The sequence below is a fragment of the Myxine glutinosa genome, chromosome 9 (assembly GCF_964187855.1).
Source record: "Myxine glutinosa chromosome 9, kmMyxGlut1.1, whole genome shotgun sequence".
NCBI classification, from domain to species: Eukaryota; Metazoa; Chordata; class Myxini; order Myxiniformes; family Myxinidae; genus Myxine; species Myxine glutinosa.
Genome location: NC_136269.1, coordinates 105,960,031 through 105,975,815, shown reverse-complemented (window position 1 = coordinate 105,975,815; position 15,785 = coordinate 105,960,031). Strand labels below are relative to the sequence as shown.

Here is a 15,785-nt window from a genome sequence, read left to right as displayed (position 1 = left end):
CCCAAAGCCATCAGGCAAGGGAGTAGGCGACGACGGAAGTGACGGCAGTAGTTCCATAGAGGAAGCTTCGGTAGAGTCCATAGACTCGTAGATTGGTTCGTCGATATCCCTGTCGTCGACCCCACAAGGGGCGAGATGGCGTACTGAGACAGTAGACTCGCGTCCGTCTGCCGTTATCACACGAGCATGCTCGGGATTAGCCTGGAGTACCCGCACCTTATGAACAAGGGGGTCGTACTTGCTAGCGCGAACCGCTCGTTTGAGATAGGCCGGCCCCGGCTCAGCGAGCCAGCTGGGTAAAGATTGGATACTACCCGAGCTTCTAGGGTGGTGGAACAGTCTTTCGTGAGGAGTCTGGTTGGTGGCTGTACATAGGAGAGCCCGGATCGAGTTTAGAGCCGCAGGTAGCGACCACGCCCATTTATCGAGGCCCCGGCCGAGGGTCCTGAGGCTTAGCATGACGGCCCCTCCATATAATCCCATTAAAGCGTTCGATCTGCCCATTCGCCTGGGGCCGGTACGGGGTGGTGTAGCTCGAAGCGACATTATTTTGGAGCAAGTAGCCCCTCACCTCCTGAGACAGGAACACCGCACCCCGATCGGTATGCACGTAGTCCGGATACCCAAACATAGAAAACAAATTCTGCAGGCACCGTATAACCGTGGCAGCCGACATATCCCCGCACGTATAAGCAAAGGGGAATCGCGAATACTCATCAACGATAGTGAGCAGATAACGAGAGTTACTCGACACCGGCAGCGGCCCTTTGAAGTCCATCGCCAATCGCTCCCACGGTCTAGTAGCCCTAACCAGCGTCCCCATAGGAGGGTTGTAAAAATGCGGTTTGAGCTCCGCACAGATAGTGCAATCACGGCAGATCCGGCGGATGTCCTCAATCGAGTACGGCAGATTACCACTGCGCACAAAATGCGCGAAACGCGCTACCCCGGGATGACACATAGTGCCGTGCAAAGCGCGCAGTCCCTCCAAAGTTACAACCCCCGCGCAAGTGGCCGGCCTCGATAAGGCGTCGGCGACCAGGTTATCCTTCCCCGGGCGGTATTTGATGGTGTAGCAGAAGTCGGCGAGTTCGATACGCCAGCGAGTGATTTTCTCATTCTTAATGCGTTGAGCATGTAAGGTGTCGTACATGAATGCAACGCTTTGTTGGTCCGTGACGATTTGGAAGCACCGCCCGAGCAGGTACGGCCGCCATCGCCGAATCGATTCGACGATCGCGTACGCTTCCTTTTCGACAGACGAATGCCTCCGCTCAGCGGAGGTGAGAGTCCGCGAAAAGAAAGCCACAGGGCGTCCCCCTTGGGAGAGAGTCGCCGCTATCGCATGATCCGAGGCATCCGAGGATCCGAGGCATCCGAGGATCCGAGGATCCGAGGATCCGAGGCAATGATGGCCTGCATCACTTTCCAAGACGAAAGATGCACTCTTGTCAATTGTCGCTACAGCGGCGCCAGCGATGTCGGCTTTAAGGCCCTCGAAGGCTGCCATGGCGGCCGGGCCCATGGGGAACGTGTCGCAGGCCACGAGGGGGCGGAGCTTCGCGGAGAAATTTTTCACCCACTTTGAAGAGCGCGTTTCAGCGAAGCCCGATCGCTAGGCGGAGCCATATCGAGCAAAGGTCGCAGACGCTCCTTATCCGGAGAGACAGAGCCATGGGTCACGGTGTACCCCAGAAGATCTACCGTGCGTAGAGAGTAACGACACTTAGCCTCATTCATGGTTAGGCGATATTTCTGCGCGACCTCGAGGAAGTGCTTCAGATTAGCGTCATGATGCCCCTGGTCATACCCACAAACCATAAGATTGTCCAGATAGCTAAAGACATCGGTCAAGTTCTCCTTCGTAACGAGGTCATCCATAGCCCTCTGAAAACAAGACCCCGTTAGTTACCCCAAAAGGGAGTCGAGTGAACTGGTACAACCGTTGACCCGATTCAAAGGCTGTATAGACGCGATCAGCCCTAGAGATGGGGACCTGATGATAGCACTACGCAGATCGAGAGTGCTGTAAACGGGGTACAGGGCCACCTGGCGTACCAGTGCATCCATCCCCGGTAAGGGGTAGGCATCCAGCTGTGTAAAACGATTAATCGTCTGTGAGTAGTCGATTACCATGTGCCGGCGATGGGCCTCACTTCGCACCACTAAGACTTGGGCCCGCCACGGCGACCGACTGGGTTCTATAATACCGTCCTTTAAGAGCTGGGCCGTTTCTTCCGCAATGAATTGCGCGTCTGCGCGAGAGTAGCGCCGCGATTTTACGGCTACAGGGGTACAATCAGTGGTCAGGTTGGGGAACAGCGAGAGAGGCTCCCCGTCCATCTGAGCGGGGGCGCACACAGCAAGCGTGTCCGGCCCACCGAAGTACATTTCCAAACGTCCATGACGCTTAAGGAAATCGTGTCCTAACAGAATGTCGGCACATAACGCAGGTAATACCATGAGATACACGTCTGGGAACGTGCGTCCCTTTATCACAAGTTTCAATCGACATGCCCCATTTGTGCTCAGCCGAAGTCCTTGGGAGGCCATGAAGATCCGTCGTGTAGTCCCGAGAACCGGCCACCCATGTTGATGCACTAGTCGTTGATCGATAAAACTATCCGTAGACCCCGTGTCGATTAAGGCTTGCGAAAAAACGCCCTCGACCTTGAGCGGAATGATGGCCTGCGCAAGGCCGGAAGACCCAGCAGGTATTGTGCCGTCCGGGCGAGAAGATCGCGCCTCGCGAGTGGATCCCACTCCAGCTGCAGTTTTCCAGTCGTTCGGGCAGCCCGTGGAGGACCCCTGTAACAAGGGCATAGTTGGCCGCATTGGAGCAGGAGCATGTAAATCGTAAAAGCCACTGTCAGAGGACGTTCCCACACCGGCTGCAGTTTGCCGGTCGTTCGGGCAGCCCGTGGAGGATTCTCGTGACAAGCGCATAGTTGGCCGCGCTGGAGCAGGAACATGTAAATCGTAAAAGCCACTGTCAGAGGACGTTCCCACGCCGGCTGCAGTTTGCCGGTCGTTCGGGCAGCCCGTGGAGGACCCTCGTGACAAGCGCATAGTTGGCTGTGCTGGAGCAAGTGCGTGTAATTCATAAGAGCCGCCATCAGAGGGCGCTCGAGTCACTCGTAGAGGATCACTGCCATCCACCGTTCCATGAGCTGGTGCGGTAGCGTGTAATTCGTAAAAGCCGCCGTCAGATGGCGCTCGAGTCCCGTGCAGCGTTCGCTGCGAATCCAGAGGAGTTGGCAAAGCAGTACTTCGTTGCTTGTTTGAGGTGGGCGTCCGGACGCCAGCCAAGGCCGATCGCGCCGCGGCCGGTCGTGGTCGCGCCGGTTGTTTAGGCGGCCCGATGTCCCCCATCAAGGTCGAGCGTGCAGCCAGGGGCCCGCGAGGAGGGGAGACGCTCATCAAGGCCGGGCGGGGCGCTCCGCAGTCCGTTGGCTCAGCGATAAGCCCATTCAAGGCCGCGCGGGCTCGCGTACCTCGCGCGGACTTTTTGCAGACCTTCGTGAAATGGCCCTTGGTGGAGCACAGATGGCATATTGCCTCCCGAGCCGGGCATTCTAATCTGGGGTGCTGCCGATTCCCACAAAAATAACACTTCGCGTACCGTTCAGGCCGTGGCCGGGCGGCGGTAGCAGCAGTCAGGCCGGAAGCCGAGTCCGCTTCAGGAGCACCCAGAGACTCGGCCGTGGTCGAGTCCTCCCCCATATCCTCGTCGGTAACCCTCTCCGGTCGCGCGAGTTGAGAAGTCCCCGCCACGACTCGTGGATGGTCATAAGCGGTAGATTGTTCACGGGCATCCGTAAAGACGTGAGCCAGCCGTAGTGCCTCCGTAAATGTCAGCTCCGCGGTCTCCAAGAGTCGGAGCCTCAAGGCTCCAGAGCTGATCCCAGAGACGAAAGAATCTCGGAGAAGGTCATCCTGACCTTGCTCGTGGGTCCGTACCTCCTGAGCGCTGTCCGCAAGGAGGTGTCGCAGCTCCTGCGCGTAGCGATCGATCGATTCCGATGGTTGTTGTCGCCACTGAGAGAGCTGATGCCGGCCGTGCACGGCGCTCCGTTTCTTTATGTATAGTCGCTTTAGCTCGGCTACGTCTCAAATCGAGCAATGCACCGGTAAACGCGGTAATGGACCTTCGACTGTAACACGGACAGCTTAGCCGCGGCGGTGGGCTCTGTTTGTTTCATGCGCGGCGAAGTAATTCTCCAGCGTTTTGAGCCAGTGGGTGAACTCCGACCCCGACTCCTCGGCTTGTGCGTCGGCGTTGAGAATCGGTACCATGATCATCTTGGGTTCAGCCATTTCGTAGATTTAAATGATATTAAATGTCGCATGAAAATCAACCACAGACACGACTTGTACCTTGGGTAGGTTTAATATCATTTAGATCTGTGGTAACATCCTGTAAAATACATTCATGCAATAGACATCAGAATCGGAGTATTACATGGGAAATGACCGATATCAATAGGCAAAGCAAGCAAGTCCGGCATATAGGTGCGTATATACCATTCAAACTACAGGACTATATGTCACAGTAAGTGTCGCTGGAGTGTTCTTGCGCCGCGGTTGTCCCGGGTCTTATAGATGCCCCTTTAGTGGGATGAGCGAGCACTCCCGGGTTCACCTTCAGTATAATTTCACTACACTCCACATGCACCTTTTCTCCCCTCCACTTACTCCTGTCACATGCTAACGTTCTTTCTGTTTTATTATTATTATTCAAAATATTTATCATCTTTTTATTCTTTATCTTTCCTTTAAAAAAATATTTTTTTATGATGTGTAGTAGTTTGCTACTAAATTGAGTTGGTGAGAATAATACCAGGGTCATGGTGGCTTTTCAATACGGAACTTTCAAAATGGTGTAATCTGTCCCGGAATTCTCAGCATGCATGTGCAGAAACCTCTAGAAATAGCGATCCGAGGCATGTGAACTGCTGTCATGTGTGTGTGCGGTAAGGATTTAACCTAAAATGGCTCATAAAGCTTCTAAAATAAGCCAAAAATACTTGGAAAATTACCTGAGAGAAAGCTGCGGTGTCCCTCTGCACAACAAAATAGCTGGAAGAAAATCAAGTTCATATCTGTGTCTTGTATATACACCGTATCTGAACACTAATGTGCTTTTGAACACTGATGGGCAGGTCAGATCCTGGGCTAATAAATGTACAGAGAAAATTTACAATCTAGTTTTAAAATGATGATTTTTTTTTTATCACGTTGGAGGTGGGAGGGGGAAGTTGTGATGGCTGCTATAAATATATTGTTGCGGATCTCGAGCTCGTCGACGTACTGAGGGGGGTTTAAGCCCTTCTCCCCCTCGAACTTCAAGTCCACGAGGCCGCCCCCACGCTATACTTGTGGTGGACGGATTGCTGGGCAATTCCAGCCGCCGGACTCACAGCTAACGCGTGGAAGGATTAACGGTCACAACCCGAGTACCTTCGACACACGCAGCTGTGAAAACGGGGGCTGAACCTCACACGAGTCACGCTGGTATGGTACGCCCGAGCGGTTTGTGCGTTAGCACTATGAACCCGATCGAGCGGTTTTAACGCGTGCAATGCGAGGCCAATGGTGAAGGGACGAAAACGGCCAAGTTGGAAACAAACCACAGGATTTATTCACAAATGTACAATGGTGATAGAAAAGGGACACAGAGGAGAATCTTAACAAACTTACTTACGTTTCCCAGACAAGGGCCCTCAGACTCGTTCGGGGAAGGGGAGGAAGAGGGGAACGTGCACAAAGCGCGGCCGCTTGGTGCAGTTCGCCTGGACGGCTCGTTGGGCGGGTCCCCCCGAGGATGTTCGCGGCAGGGACGTCGATCTCAGTCGTGCACGTAACGGGAATCCACGGAGCGTGTCCCAAAGTCAGCGAGGCGAAGCGCACGTGCAGGGAGTCCAGGCAGAGGTCGTCAGGGCAGAAAGCGCGTTCAGAATCTCGGGACAGGGAGAGACCAGAGGGCGAATCCAGGGCCAGAGAGCGTCCAGAGTCCAGAGAGTTCATCAGAGTCCAGGGCCAGAGAGTTCGCCTGCCAGAGAGTTCAGCCTGCCAGAGAGCATCTTGAGTCCAGAGAGAGACAGAGTTCGGGGGTCTGGGCCGGGTTTTTTATCCCCCGGAGCCCCACTAGAATGTTTCACGGGCCTCCACTGGCCGCCGGGGGTCACGTGTCGTGACAGCCCCTCATTAATCACTTCACTTAGCTCTCATTGGCCGCCGGTATCGGCCACTCCCTTTCGCTCCCATTGGCTGTTATTTCCTGGCCACTCCCTTTAGCTCCCATTGGCTGTTCGCTGCTTACCAGCCACGCCCTCCAGCTCCTCCCTCGGGCCTGCTAGACTTGCCCTAGGCCCATGACATGGCATTCCAGGCTTCAATGAGGCCTACCCTTTCTCTACCTGCCTCAACGCATACTAACACTGGGAAGGAGACTATACTTCACATTTAATAAGAAATAACGAACTAAGCGAGGCTACATGTTGTGGTGCAACCAACTATAGGGGGATTGCCTTTATTCACAAAACCACAACAATATTGTTTGTTTGGTTCCGGGCCCACAATATAAATGATATTCAATTTTTGCACCAACTGCTAAAAGGATAAGTGTGTGTGTGTGTGTGTGTGTGTGTGTGTGTGTGTGTGTGTGTGTGTGTGTGTGTGTGTGTGTGTGTGTGTGTGTGTGTGTGTGTGTTACTCGCTTGTATTAACAGGAAATTGTAGGAACTCGACACCTCTCATCCACAGATATTTCTTGTATTTCTGTATATTTTCGCGAATCCGATTTGCATTCAGAAAGAAAATTATGGTGAATCATTTTGAAATTGCCATCTTTCGTTTAAATGCTGAAAATTATGTTTCAAAGACTTTTATGCTCGCAACAGCATTAAAAGTGCCCCCATTAGCAGAAGTGAGTCACTGAAAATGCGTACACATCGCATGTGCAAAAGGCCTCGTTAGCATTCATGTCATTTCGAAAGTCCCGTATTGTTCAAGAAGTTCGATTCCCTGGACACGAGCTGCAGGGCAAGCGTCCTTTCGGTAAAGGTTAGGCATTTTCTCGTCGTAATTAGCAGCTAGCCACACATAATGCCCATGTACACGAGTTATAGATAATGCATGCTGATAACAGTACATATGCACCATCGTATATCCAGTATGCACCATTGTAGATACAGTATGCACCATTGTAGATACAGTATGCACCATTGTAGATACAGTATGCACCATTGTAGATATAGTATGCACCATCATATATACAGTATGCACCATTGTAGATACAGTATGCACTATCATATATACAGTATACACCATCGTATATATACAGTCTGCACCATCCTATATACAGTATGCACCATCGCCTATACAGAATGCACCATTGTAGATACAGTATGCACCATTGTAGATACAGTATGCACCATTGTAGATATAGTATGCACCATCAATCCATCATATATACAGTATGCACCATCGTATATATAGTATGCACCATCGTATATACAGTATGCACCATCGTATATACAGTATGCACCATCGTATATACAGTATGCACCATTGTAGATACAGTCTGCACTATCGTATATACAGTATACACCATCGTATATACAGTCTGCACCATCCTATATACAGTATGCACCATCGCCTATACAGAATGCACCATTGTAGATACAGTATGCACCATTGTAGATACAGTATGCACCATTGTAGATATAGTATGCACCATCATATATACAGTATGCACCATCGTATATACTGTATGCACCATTGTAGATACAGTATGCACTATCATATATACAGTATACGCCATCGTATATACTGTCTGCACCATCCTATATACAGTATGCACCATCGCATATACAGAATGCACCATTGTAGATACAGTATGCACCATTGTAGATATAGTATGCACCATCATATATACATTATACAGTGTGCACAATCACATGTACAGTATGCACCATTGTAGATATAGTATGCACCATCATATATACATTATACAGTGTGCACAATCACCTGTACAGTATGCACCATTGTAGATATAGTATGCACCATTGTAGATACAGTATGCACCACTGTAGATGCAGTATGCACCATCATATATACAGTATGCACCATCGCATATACAGTATGCACCATCTGCATTTAGGTTGTGAATATTCAAGATGCCATAGTGTCATTTGAAAGAGTAAGCCATTGTGTGCCCGTACCTTAACAAATTCCCCGCTTCCAGATAAAATGAGATGGGTGCAGGGATCTGGATGTTGGATTACATAATGCGAATAGTAACAATTGGTTTAGGACATAGAAGACAAAAAATGAAGAGAATGAGTTGAAGTGTTGTGGATAAAGAACGGACATTACGTACCAAGTGTCCTCCACTTGTATCTAACCTTCCTTGTATTGCCATATAATTGTCACAAGCGCATCACCTCGCACTGACAAAATCGCACAGCCGAGGTTTGTTATTGCATGCAATGTATGTGTGGTATATGACCAATGTGATATATCTTGGTTCTGGTGGTGTTGGGAGGGGAGGGGGTCATTGCTCACCCTTGCAGTCAAATATAACAATATATCTCACGCCGCCCCCACTTTGTATGTGTGATATTAATCAAATTTCAAAGCTGTAATATATACGTAGATGTTGAGTTACAGCATTTCTAATTTGATTATATAAGCCAGAATTGAAATAAAAATATTATTTCCAGTTTGCACTTGAAAGGCATGAACTGTCATGTCGTTGGCATTTCAGCTCGAGCTGGCTTCAGACTCACTGATCTGGGGGGAAAACACCGATATGTATGAAAGCCAAATCGCACGCCAACCAAGATGTGTGTTCACTTAGCTCACGAGTGCCATTCAAGATTTGAAAGCATTTTTTTAAAAAAGTAGCTTATAAAGTTGAATATTTGTTGAATCAAATTATATGCTGAGTTTTGAATCGAAGGGTCTTCTAATGTTGCACTCTTTGCCGTTGGAACATGATGCTTTTGTCAGAAGATTGAAAACACGACCTCCCGTTGACTCAGAGAATCTCCACTTCTTTCTCGCCCCATATTTTCCTTTCCCACTGCCTGATAAAACACTTCCATCATTTTCAATTCCCCGTAGATTCCCGTATTCTCCTCGGCAAGCAACAAAGAATGGGTCTGCAGGGAGTTGTGTATTTTCCATCATTTTCCATCTCTCCACCACCCTGCCCCATTCGCTGCGCAAGCTCACCATCCTTGTGCCCTTTTCCCTTATATTATGGATACCTTGGCCATCTGCCATCTCTAGCTGAAAGTCATAACGGAGACTTTGATTCATCATGTGTTGAGTGAATTCATTGTGTGTTTAACACATCTCCATGGTATCCGGAGGGCCTTTTGTTGAAGCCTACCTGATTTCACTACCATATCGAGATGACTGGCCTGTGGCAAATCCTGCGCAGATGATGCTACCAGGGTTATTTTTGTTTCGTACAGCCAACAAAAGCAAGTCCCCAATGACGGGGAAGGGGGGTTTTGAGATGGTAGCCGTGTGGCAGCTGCACGGCTTTGTTTAAGCAATTCACGCCATGGCGTGAGGTCAGCCTGGCCATCTGCGTAGTGCACTGGGCCCAGCATGCCGTATGGGCGTTCCGAGGGTAAACACAGACTCTTGTTTCTTTTTCATTCTGATGGGTCAGCACTATATGTTGTGCGTAGCTTTGAGTGGAGGGCAATAGCCAAAATATCATTACCTCTTGGAGATGTGCCTTCGTACGTGTATCAAAGCTGTATTCTCAACATCATTGGAGCCCAGATGTTCTATCTTTTTACGCATTTCCTCGTTTTGTTTAGTCGTAATGCATTGAATTCAAGACCATTACCTTCCATTGTCTCTGACTTTCCAAGGGTCATTTGAATGTGAGGAGGACTTTTTTTTGGGTGGAAGACAAGAAAATTCATGGTAAAACACAGACGACTTCATGATGGGCCCATCTGCCTTGGCTTGTGTTTGGTTTTCTGTGTACAGTACTCTCATATGGGATTGATTGTAAGGATCCATTTATTACTGAACCATGTTTTATGTATTTTATTTTAGTTGCATGAAGCAAGTTTCATGGGGATGTTTTTTTGTATGGTCCTCGTGTTTATTGATCAAATAATTTATTTTTATCAGTATGTAGATATCTACAAATGTATCAACAATGATAATCATATTTTTTTGGGGTTTTGTAGATAAGGCAGACCCCATAGTTCACAGAGCAATGACTCGTGTGTCCTGTTGGCTTGTGGAACCGCAACTGAACACTTGGCTTGGTTGTGCTCTGTTGTGAACAAACGCAGGAAGGTCAAGGGAAAAATTGAACATGAGGGAAGATTTGGGTTGGCTTCGTGTCGTCACATTTTCCCCAAAATGTTCTCAAACACTCCATCGTAACGTCTCATTTTTTTGTACACTTATATAATTTTGGGTTTAATATGGTATAAAGCTGTCTGTCTTTGAGATTTTACTGGAAAGTGTATCAATGTTTTAGTCACTTTGATTAAAAAAAAAATTTTGAGAACTTCAACGGCACTTGGCAGAGTGCATACCTCTGCCAGGCCGAACAGGTCACGTTTTGTGTCCCACTGATAGGCCGGATCTGCATCTGGACCTGAACCAAAATCTAATTGGCTTGTTCCTGTCACCTAACCAAGTCATCCACCAAGTTTAGTCATAATCCGTCCATAACTGTTCGACATATCATGCTGTATATCGTTTTCGGCCTCATCTCTCAATGGTGAAGAATCACTGAAACAAATCTAGTATACGGATCTGGATCGATTTGTCCTTGTCACACACCAAATCTGTCCACCTGGTTTTGTCCGAATCTGTCCATAACCTTATGAGATGTTCTATATTTTTTAATATCGATTTGGATCCTATTTCTCAATGGTGAAGAATCACTGAAACAATTCTAGTATACGGATCTGGATCGATTTGTCCTTGTCACACACCAAATCTGTCCACCTAGTTTTGTCCGAATCTGTCCATAACCTCATGAGATGTGCTATATTTTTATATCGATTTGTACCCTATCTCTCAATGGTGAAGAATCACTTAAACAATTCTAGTATACGGATCTGGATCGATTTGTCCTTGTCACACACCAAATCTGTCCACCTAGTTTTGTCCGAATCTGTCCATAACCTCATGAGATGTGCTATATTTTTATATCGATTTGTACCCTATCTCTCAATGGTGAAGAATCACTTAAACAATTCTAGTATACGGATCTGGATCGATTTGTTCTTGTCGCACACCAAATCTGTCCACCTAGTTTTGTCCGAATCTGTCCATAACCTCATGAGATGTGCTATATTTTTATATCGATTTGTACCCTATCTCTCAATGGTGAAGAATCACTTAAACAATTCTAGTATACGGATCTGGATCGATTTGTCCTTGTCGCACACCAAATCTGTCCACCTAGTTTTGTCCGAATCTGTCCATAACCTCATGAGATGTGCTATATTTTTATATCGATTTGTACCCTATCTCTCAATGGTGAAGAATCACTTAAACAATTCTAGTATACGGATCTGGATCGATTTGTCCTTGTCGCACACCAAATCTGTCCACCTAGTTTTGTCCGAATCTGTCCATAACCTCATGAGATGTGCTATATTTTTATATCGATTTGTACCCTATCTCTCAATGGTGAAGAATCACTTAAACAATTCTAGTATACGGATCTGGATCGATTTGTCCTTGTCACACACCAAATCTGTCCACCAAGTTTTGTCTGAATCCGTCTAACTTTTTGAGATATCCTGCTTACAGACAAAAAGACAAAGAGAGGTGAAATCATAATTCCACCTTTGGTAGTGGAGGTAATAAACGCATTCAGATTTATTGTATCGATGTTTATCATAAAGTAGAATTTATATTTGGATGGTTTGGTTGTTGCTTCTAAATGACAATGATCCATGATAGATTCACAATGATAATATCTCAGAAACGTCTCATTTTGTCCAGGTTCTGAAATGCCTTTCGATTAATCGTGTTGCCTCTGTATAGGTTAAAGTTGCATTTCCATTTCGTGACAAAATATATTTATACCAAGTTGACGAAGTGCATCATGTGTGTTTCTGCAGTCATTCAAGCGGCGCTACTTTTACTTGAGTCAGTTACCAGATGGTTCATATAACCTCAACTTTTACAAGGACGAGAAGCTGGCCAAGGAACCAAAAGGCAGCATCTATTTGGACTCTTGCGTTGGAGTGGTGCAGGTGAGCGCAGTCTGGTATGTGCAGTCTTCGTAATGATATTACCTGTTTGTTTCGACTCAGCTTTTTAATGAGTTTAGTGCATTCTGAAAGGACTTGTCAATGAACAATAAGCACATGACATCAATGCCATTTTGCAACAATAACAATATATTTCTACATGTAGAGAAGTTGCCACAGGTCATTGTCACAAACCACCAGGATCCAACAGTGATATGGAATTCACAAAGTTGACAACAAAACTTTCACAACCTTTTCAGAAATCATGTCTGTCATCAGCCTCACAAAAGTGCTGAATGCAAAACCAATGGAAACCCATTTCTGTGCCAGGTGTTTATCTCAGATATACCTGACAGTAATTCAAACCTTTTTTTTAAAATTTATTTATATATATATATATATATATATATATATATACGAGTACATTTACCTGGGGTGATGTGGCTTATCTAATAGGGGATCACACCCTCGATGCGTACTCGGTTACTTCATCAGGAACAGCCGAGCGGTGCTGCTGAATAAGCACCAGCTAACGTGGGGAGCCAAAAAAACGTCGGTGGAGGTCGGGGTAAACGTCCCGGCTATTATGAGTGCGGACTATGCTACACCAATGGAGGAAATATATCACAGGCATATTGTGTAAGGGGAGTTTATTATGCAAGTGTGTGACCTCATATAAAAAAGGTGTGTTTCTTTTTATAGCATGTCCAATCAATTGAATTAGCCACAGGTGAACCCCAATCAAGTTGTAGAGACATCTCAAGGACGATCAAAGGAAATTGGATGCACCTGAGCTCAATTTAAAGTGTCATTGCAAAGGGGTTGAATACTTATTAACTCAAGACATTTCAGATTTTCATTTTTTATTGTTTTGTACAAATTCTTTAAAAAAAAATTTGCACCTTGTCATTATGGGGTATAATGTGTAGGTCAGTCACAAAAAAATCTCAATTTAATCCATTTTAAATTTAGGCTGTAATACAGCAAAATGTGAAAAAGTCAAGGGGTGTGAATACTTTCTGAAGGCACTCTATCTCAAGGAATTGAGTAGGACAGGTGACCATGATGGGCCATGACCTACTCATAGTCACATATCTTTTCCAAACATCTTGCAGGATTGTGAGTTTGACAGGTGACCATACACACATATATATATATATATATATATATACAGACTTGGCATTTAATATGGAATATATTTTTTTCTTGACTTGGGTTTACTTTCTTAACTCAGTATATCAATCTGGTGAGTTTCTTTTACACTTTGGTGATTTATTTGTTAAAAGAACCGTGTCACTGATTGTCGCAGCAAGAAGTCAACAACAGGATTATATCACAAGTGGCGTGGCAAAATGTACGGACAGGTGCATTTGATGATTGGCTTCACAGTCGGGTATACAAGGGTTGTTGCGTTCTGTATTAGTGGAAAACAACTGCTGCACGTCTCCAAAAGTTATTGCCGCTTCCTCTGGAGATGGTCCGTCAACTCGACAACGCTGATTGTCATGGAGTGGTGGCTTTACGAAATTACGGCATGAAACAGCGTGCTATTGCTCGGCAGTATGGCATCACTCAAGGTCAGGTGTAAAAGATCCTGAAACGAAATGCTCAGAGGGGTTTCCCTACTCCAATACCGAGGCCAGGACGTCCCCGCAGAACCACAAGAAGGGATGATCGCCAGCTGCACTGGTTAGTCCGCAATGACCGTACCAAGTCAGCTAATCGGCTTAGGGATGAGTGGCAGCAACTGTCAAATGTGCCTGTATCCAGAAGGCTAGTCAACCAATGACTGGTTCAAGCAGGCCATCGTGCCAGGCATCCCCTGAGAAAGCCACGCCTGACCAGACAACACCGCCAGCGCCGATTGCAGTGGGCCAGAGAGCACCGTCAATGGCAGCCAGGACACTGGAATCACGTGATCTTCAGTGACGAGTCTAGATTTCTGGTCTATCGTCAAGATGGCCATGTCCGAGTGCACAGACAAGTGCATGAAGCCTACAACAAAGATTGTTTAGTGCCAAGAGTCCAAGCTGGAGGTGGTGGGGTGACCGTTTGGGCTGCTTTTCATGCAGGGGGCAAAACTGACCTGGTTGTTCTGAATGGAAACCTGAACCAGTTCAGGTACAGGGCCATTCTGGAAGAAACATTGCTTCCATTTGCTCGTGCAGCCTTTCGAGGAAACTTTGTCTTCCAAGATGACAATGCACGGCCTCATCGTGCTCGCATGATCCAACACTTTCTTGCTGACCGTGGTGTGGAGCATATGGAGTGGCCTGCCATGTCCCCGGATATGAATCCGATAGAGAACTTGTGGGCAGAATTAACGCGTCAAATCGACCACCTGGACCAGCAGCCGACCTCTGTGCGTGAATTGCAGCAGGCTATTGTCACTGCATGGCAAGCGATTCCTGTCCAAACCTTGGCAAATCTCGTGAACAGCATGCCTCAACGTGTACGTGCTCTCCTGAATGCTCGTGGGGGTTACACGAAGTACTGAACTGTAATTTTACTGTCCGTAATCCCAGTCGTAATTTAACTTTTGTTTTTGTTAAAAAGAAATTTGGCGAATGTGCAAAATAAAGAGATACTTCTGGAAAACGTACAGAAGTTTAACACAGTACTGTCCATGAATTGAGTTCAATATCAGTTTACATCACTTTCAAGGATCAATTTATTTGTTTCGAAATGTCAAATGTGGTTTTTGTTTCTTTTAAAGGTCACATTAACAAAATCTAGAATAATTTCAACATAATTCCAATGAACTTTTGGTTCTAAGACATCTTGAAAAGTAAGTTCACCCCCACAAAAAAAATATTCCATATTAAATGCCAAGTCTATATATATACACACATGCAAACATATGACATACACATACACACATACACACACACACACACACATATATATATATATATATATATATATATATATATATATATATACACACACAAACATATGACACACACATTCAGTATATATATATATAGTGTGTGTGTGTGTGTGTGTGTGTGTGTGTGTGTGTGTGTGTGTGTGTGTGTGTGTGTGTGTGTGTGTGTGTGTGTTTCTGAATGCCAACAATATAAATTTGGGTTATAAATGCATGATAGTACTCCACAAAATATGATATTTCTCTGCCAAGGCATCTTTTCTGTTCACAGCACACACCGGAAATACAACAATAAAATATCGTGATTGCTACATTATCTGACAATGCCACATGTACATTCCCATTTACCAAAACAGAATACCAAGCTGCGACGGCATGCCTTCGAGTTGAAGATGCAAGATCGCACCTGTTTTGTGCTTGCAGCTGAGAGCGACAGTGAGATGGATGACTGGATGTCCACTCTACACAGAGTGCTCCAGCTTGGCTTTGAGAGTGCCATGCAGGAGAGACGTAATGGGGATGCTGGCAGCGATGGAATGGGTACGATGTGGTACCGCGTGTACAAAAAACAATAATATGATTCACTCTTTCACGAGCCTTGATGTTCATGATATATGAACCTTTGATACATTATATATGAC

General features: G+C 46.3%; 1 protein-coding gene across 6 annotated transcripts in view; it reads left to right on the top strand.

Annotated features, from left to right (window-relative positions):
- Positions 1–15,785, top strand: part of DOCK9 (dedicator of cytokinesis 9) — a 287,811-nt gene that overhangs the window by 143,385 nt on the left and 128,641 nt on the right. For all 6 annotated transcript variants that reach the window (XM_068128621.2, XM_068128622.2, XM_068128618.2 and 3 more), the window contains exons 7-8: positions 12,126–12,260; positions 15,501–15,684. In XM_068128621.2, coding sequence (XP_067984722.1) covers positions 12,126–12,260; positions 15,501–15,684 — 319 coding nt within the window. The remainder of the gene's footprint in view (positions 1–12,125; positions 12,261–15,500; positions 15,685–15,785) is intronic.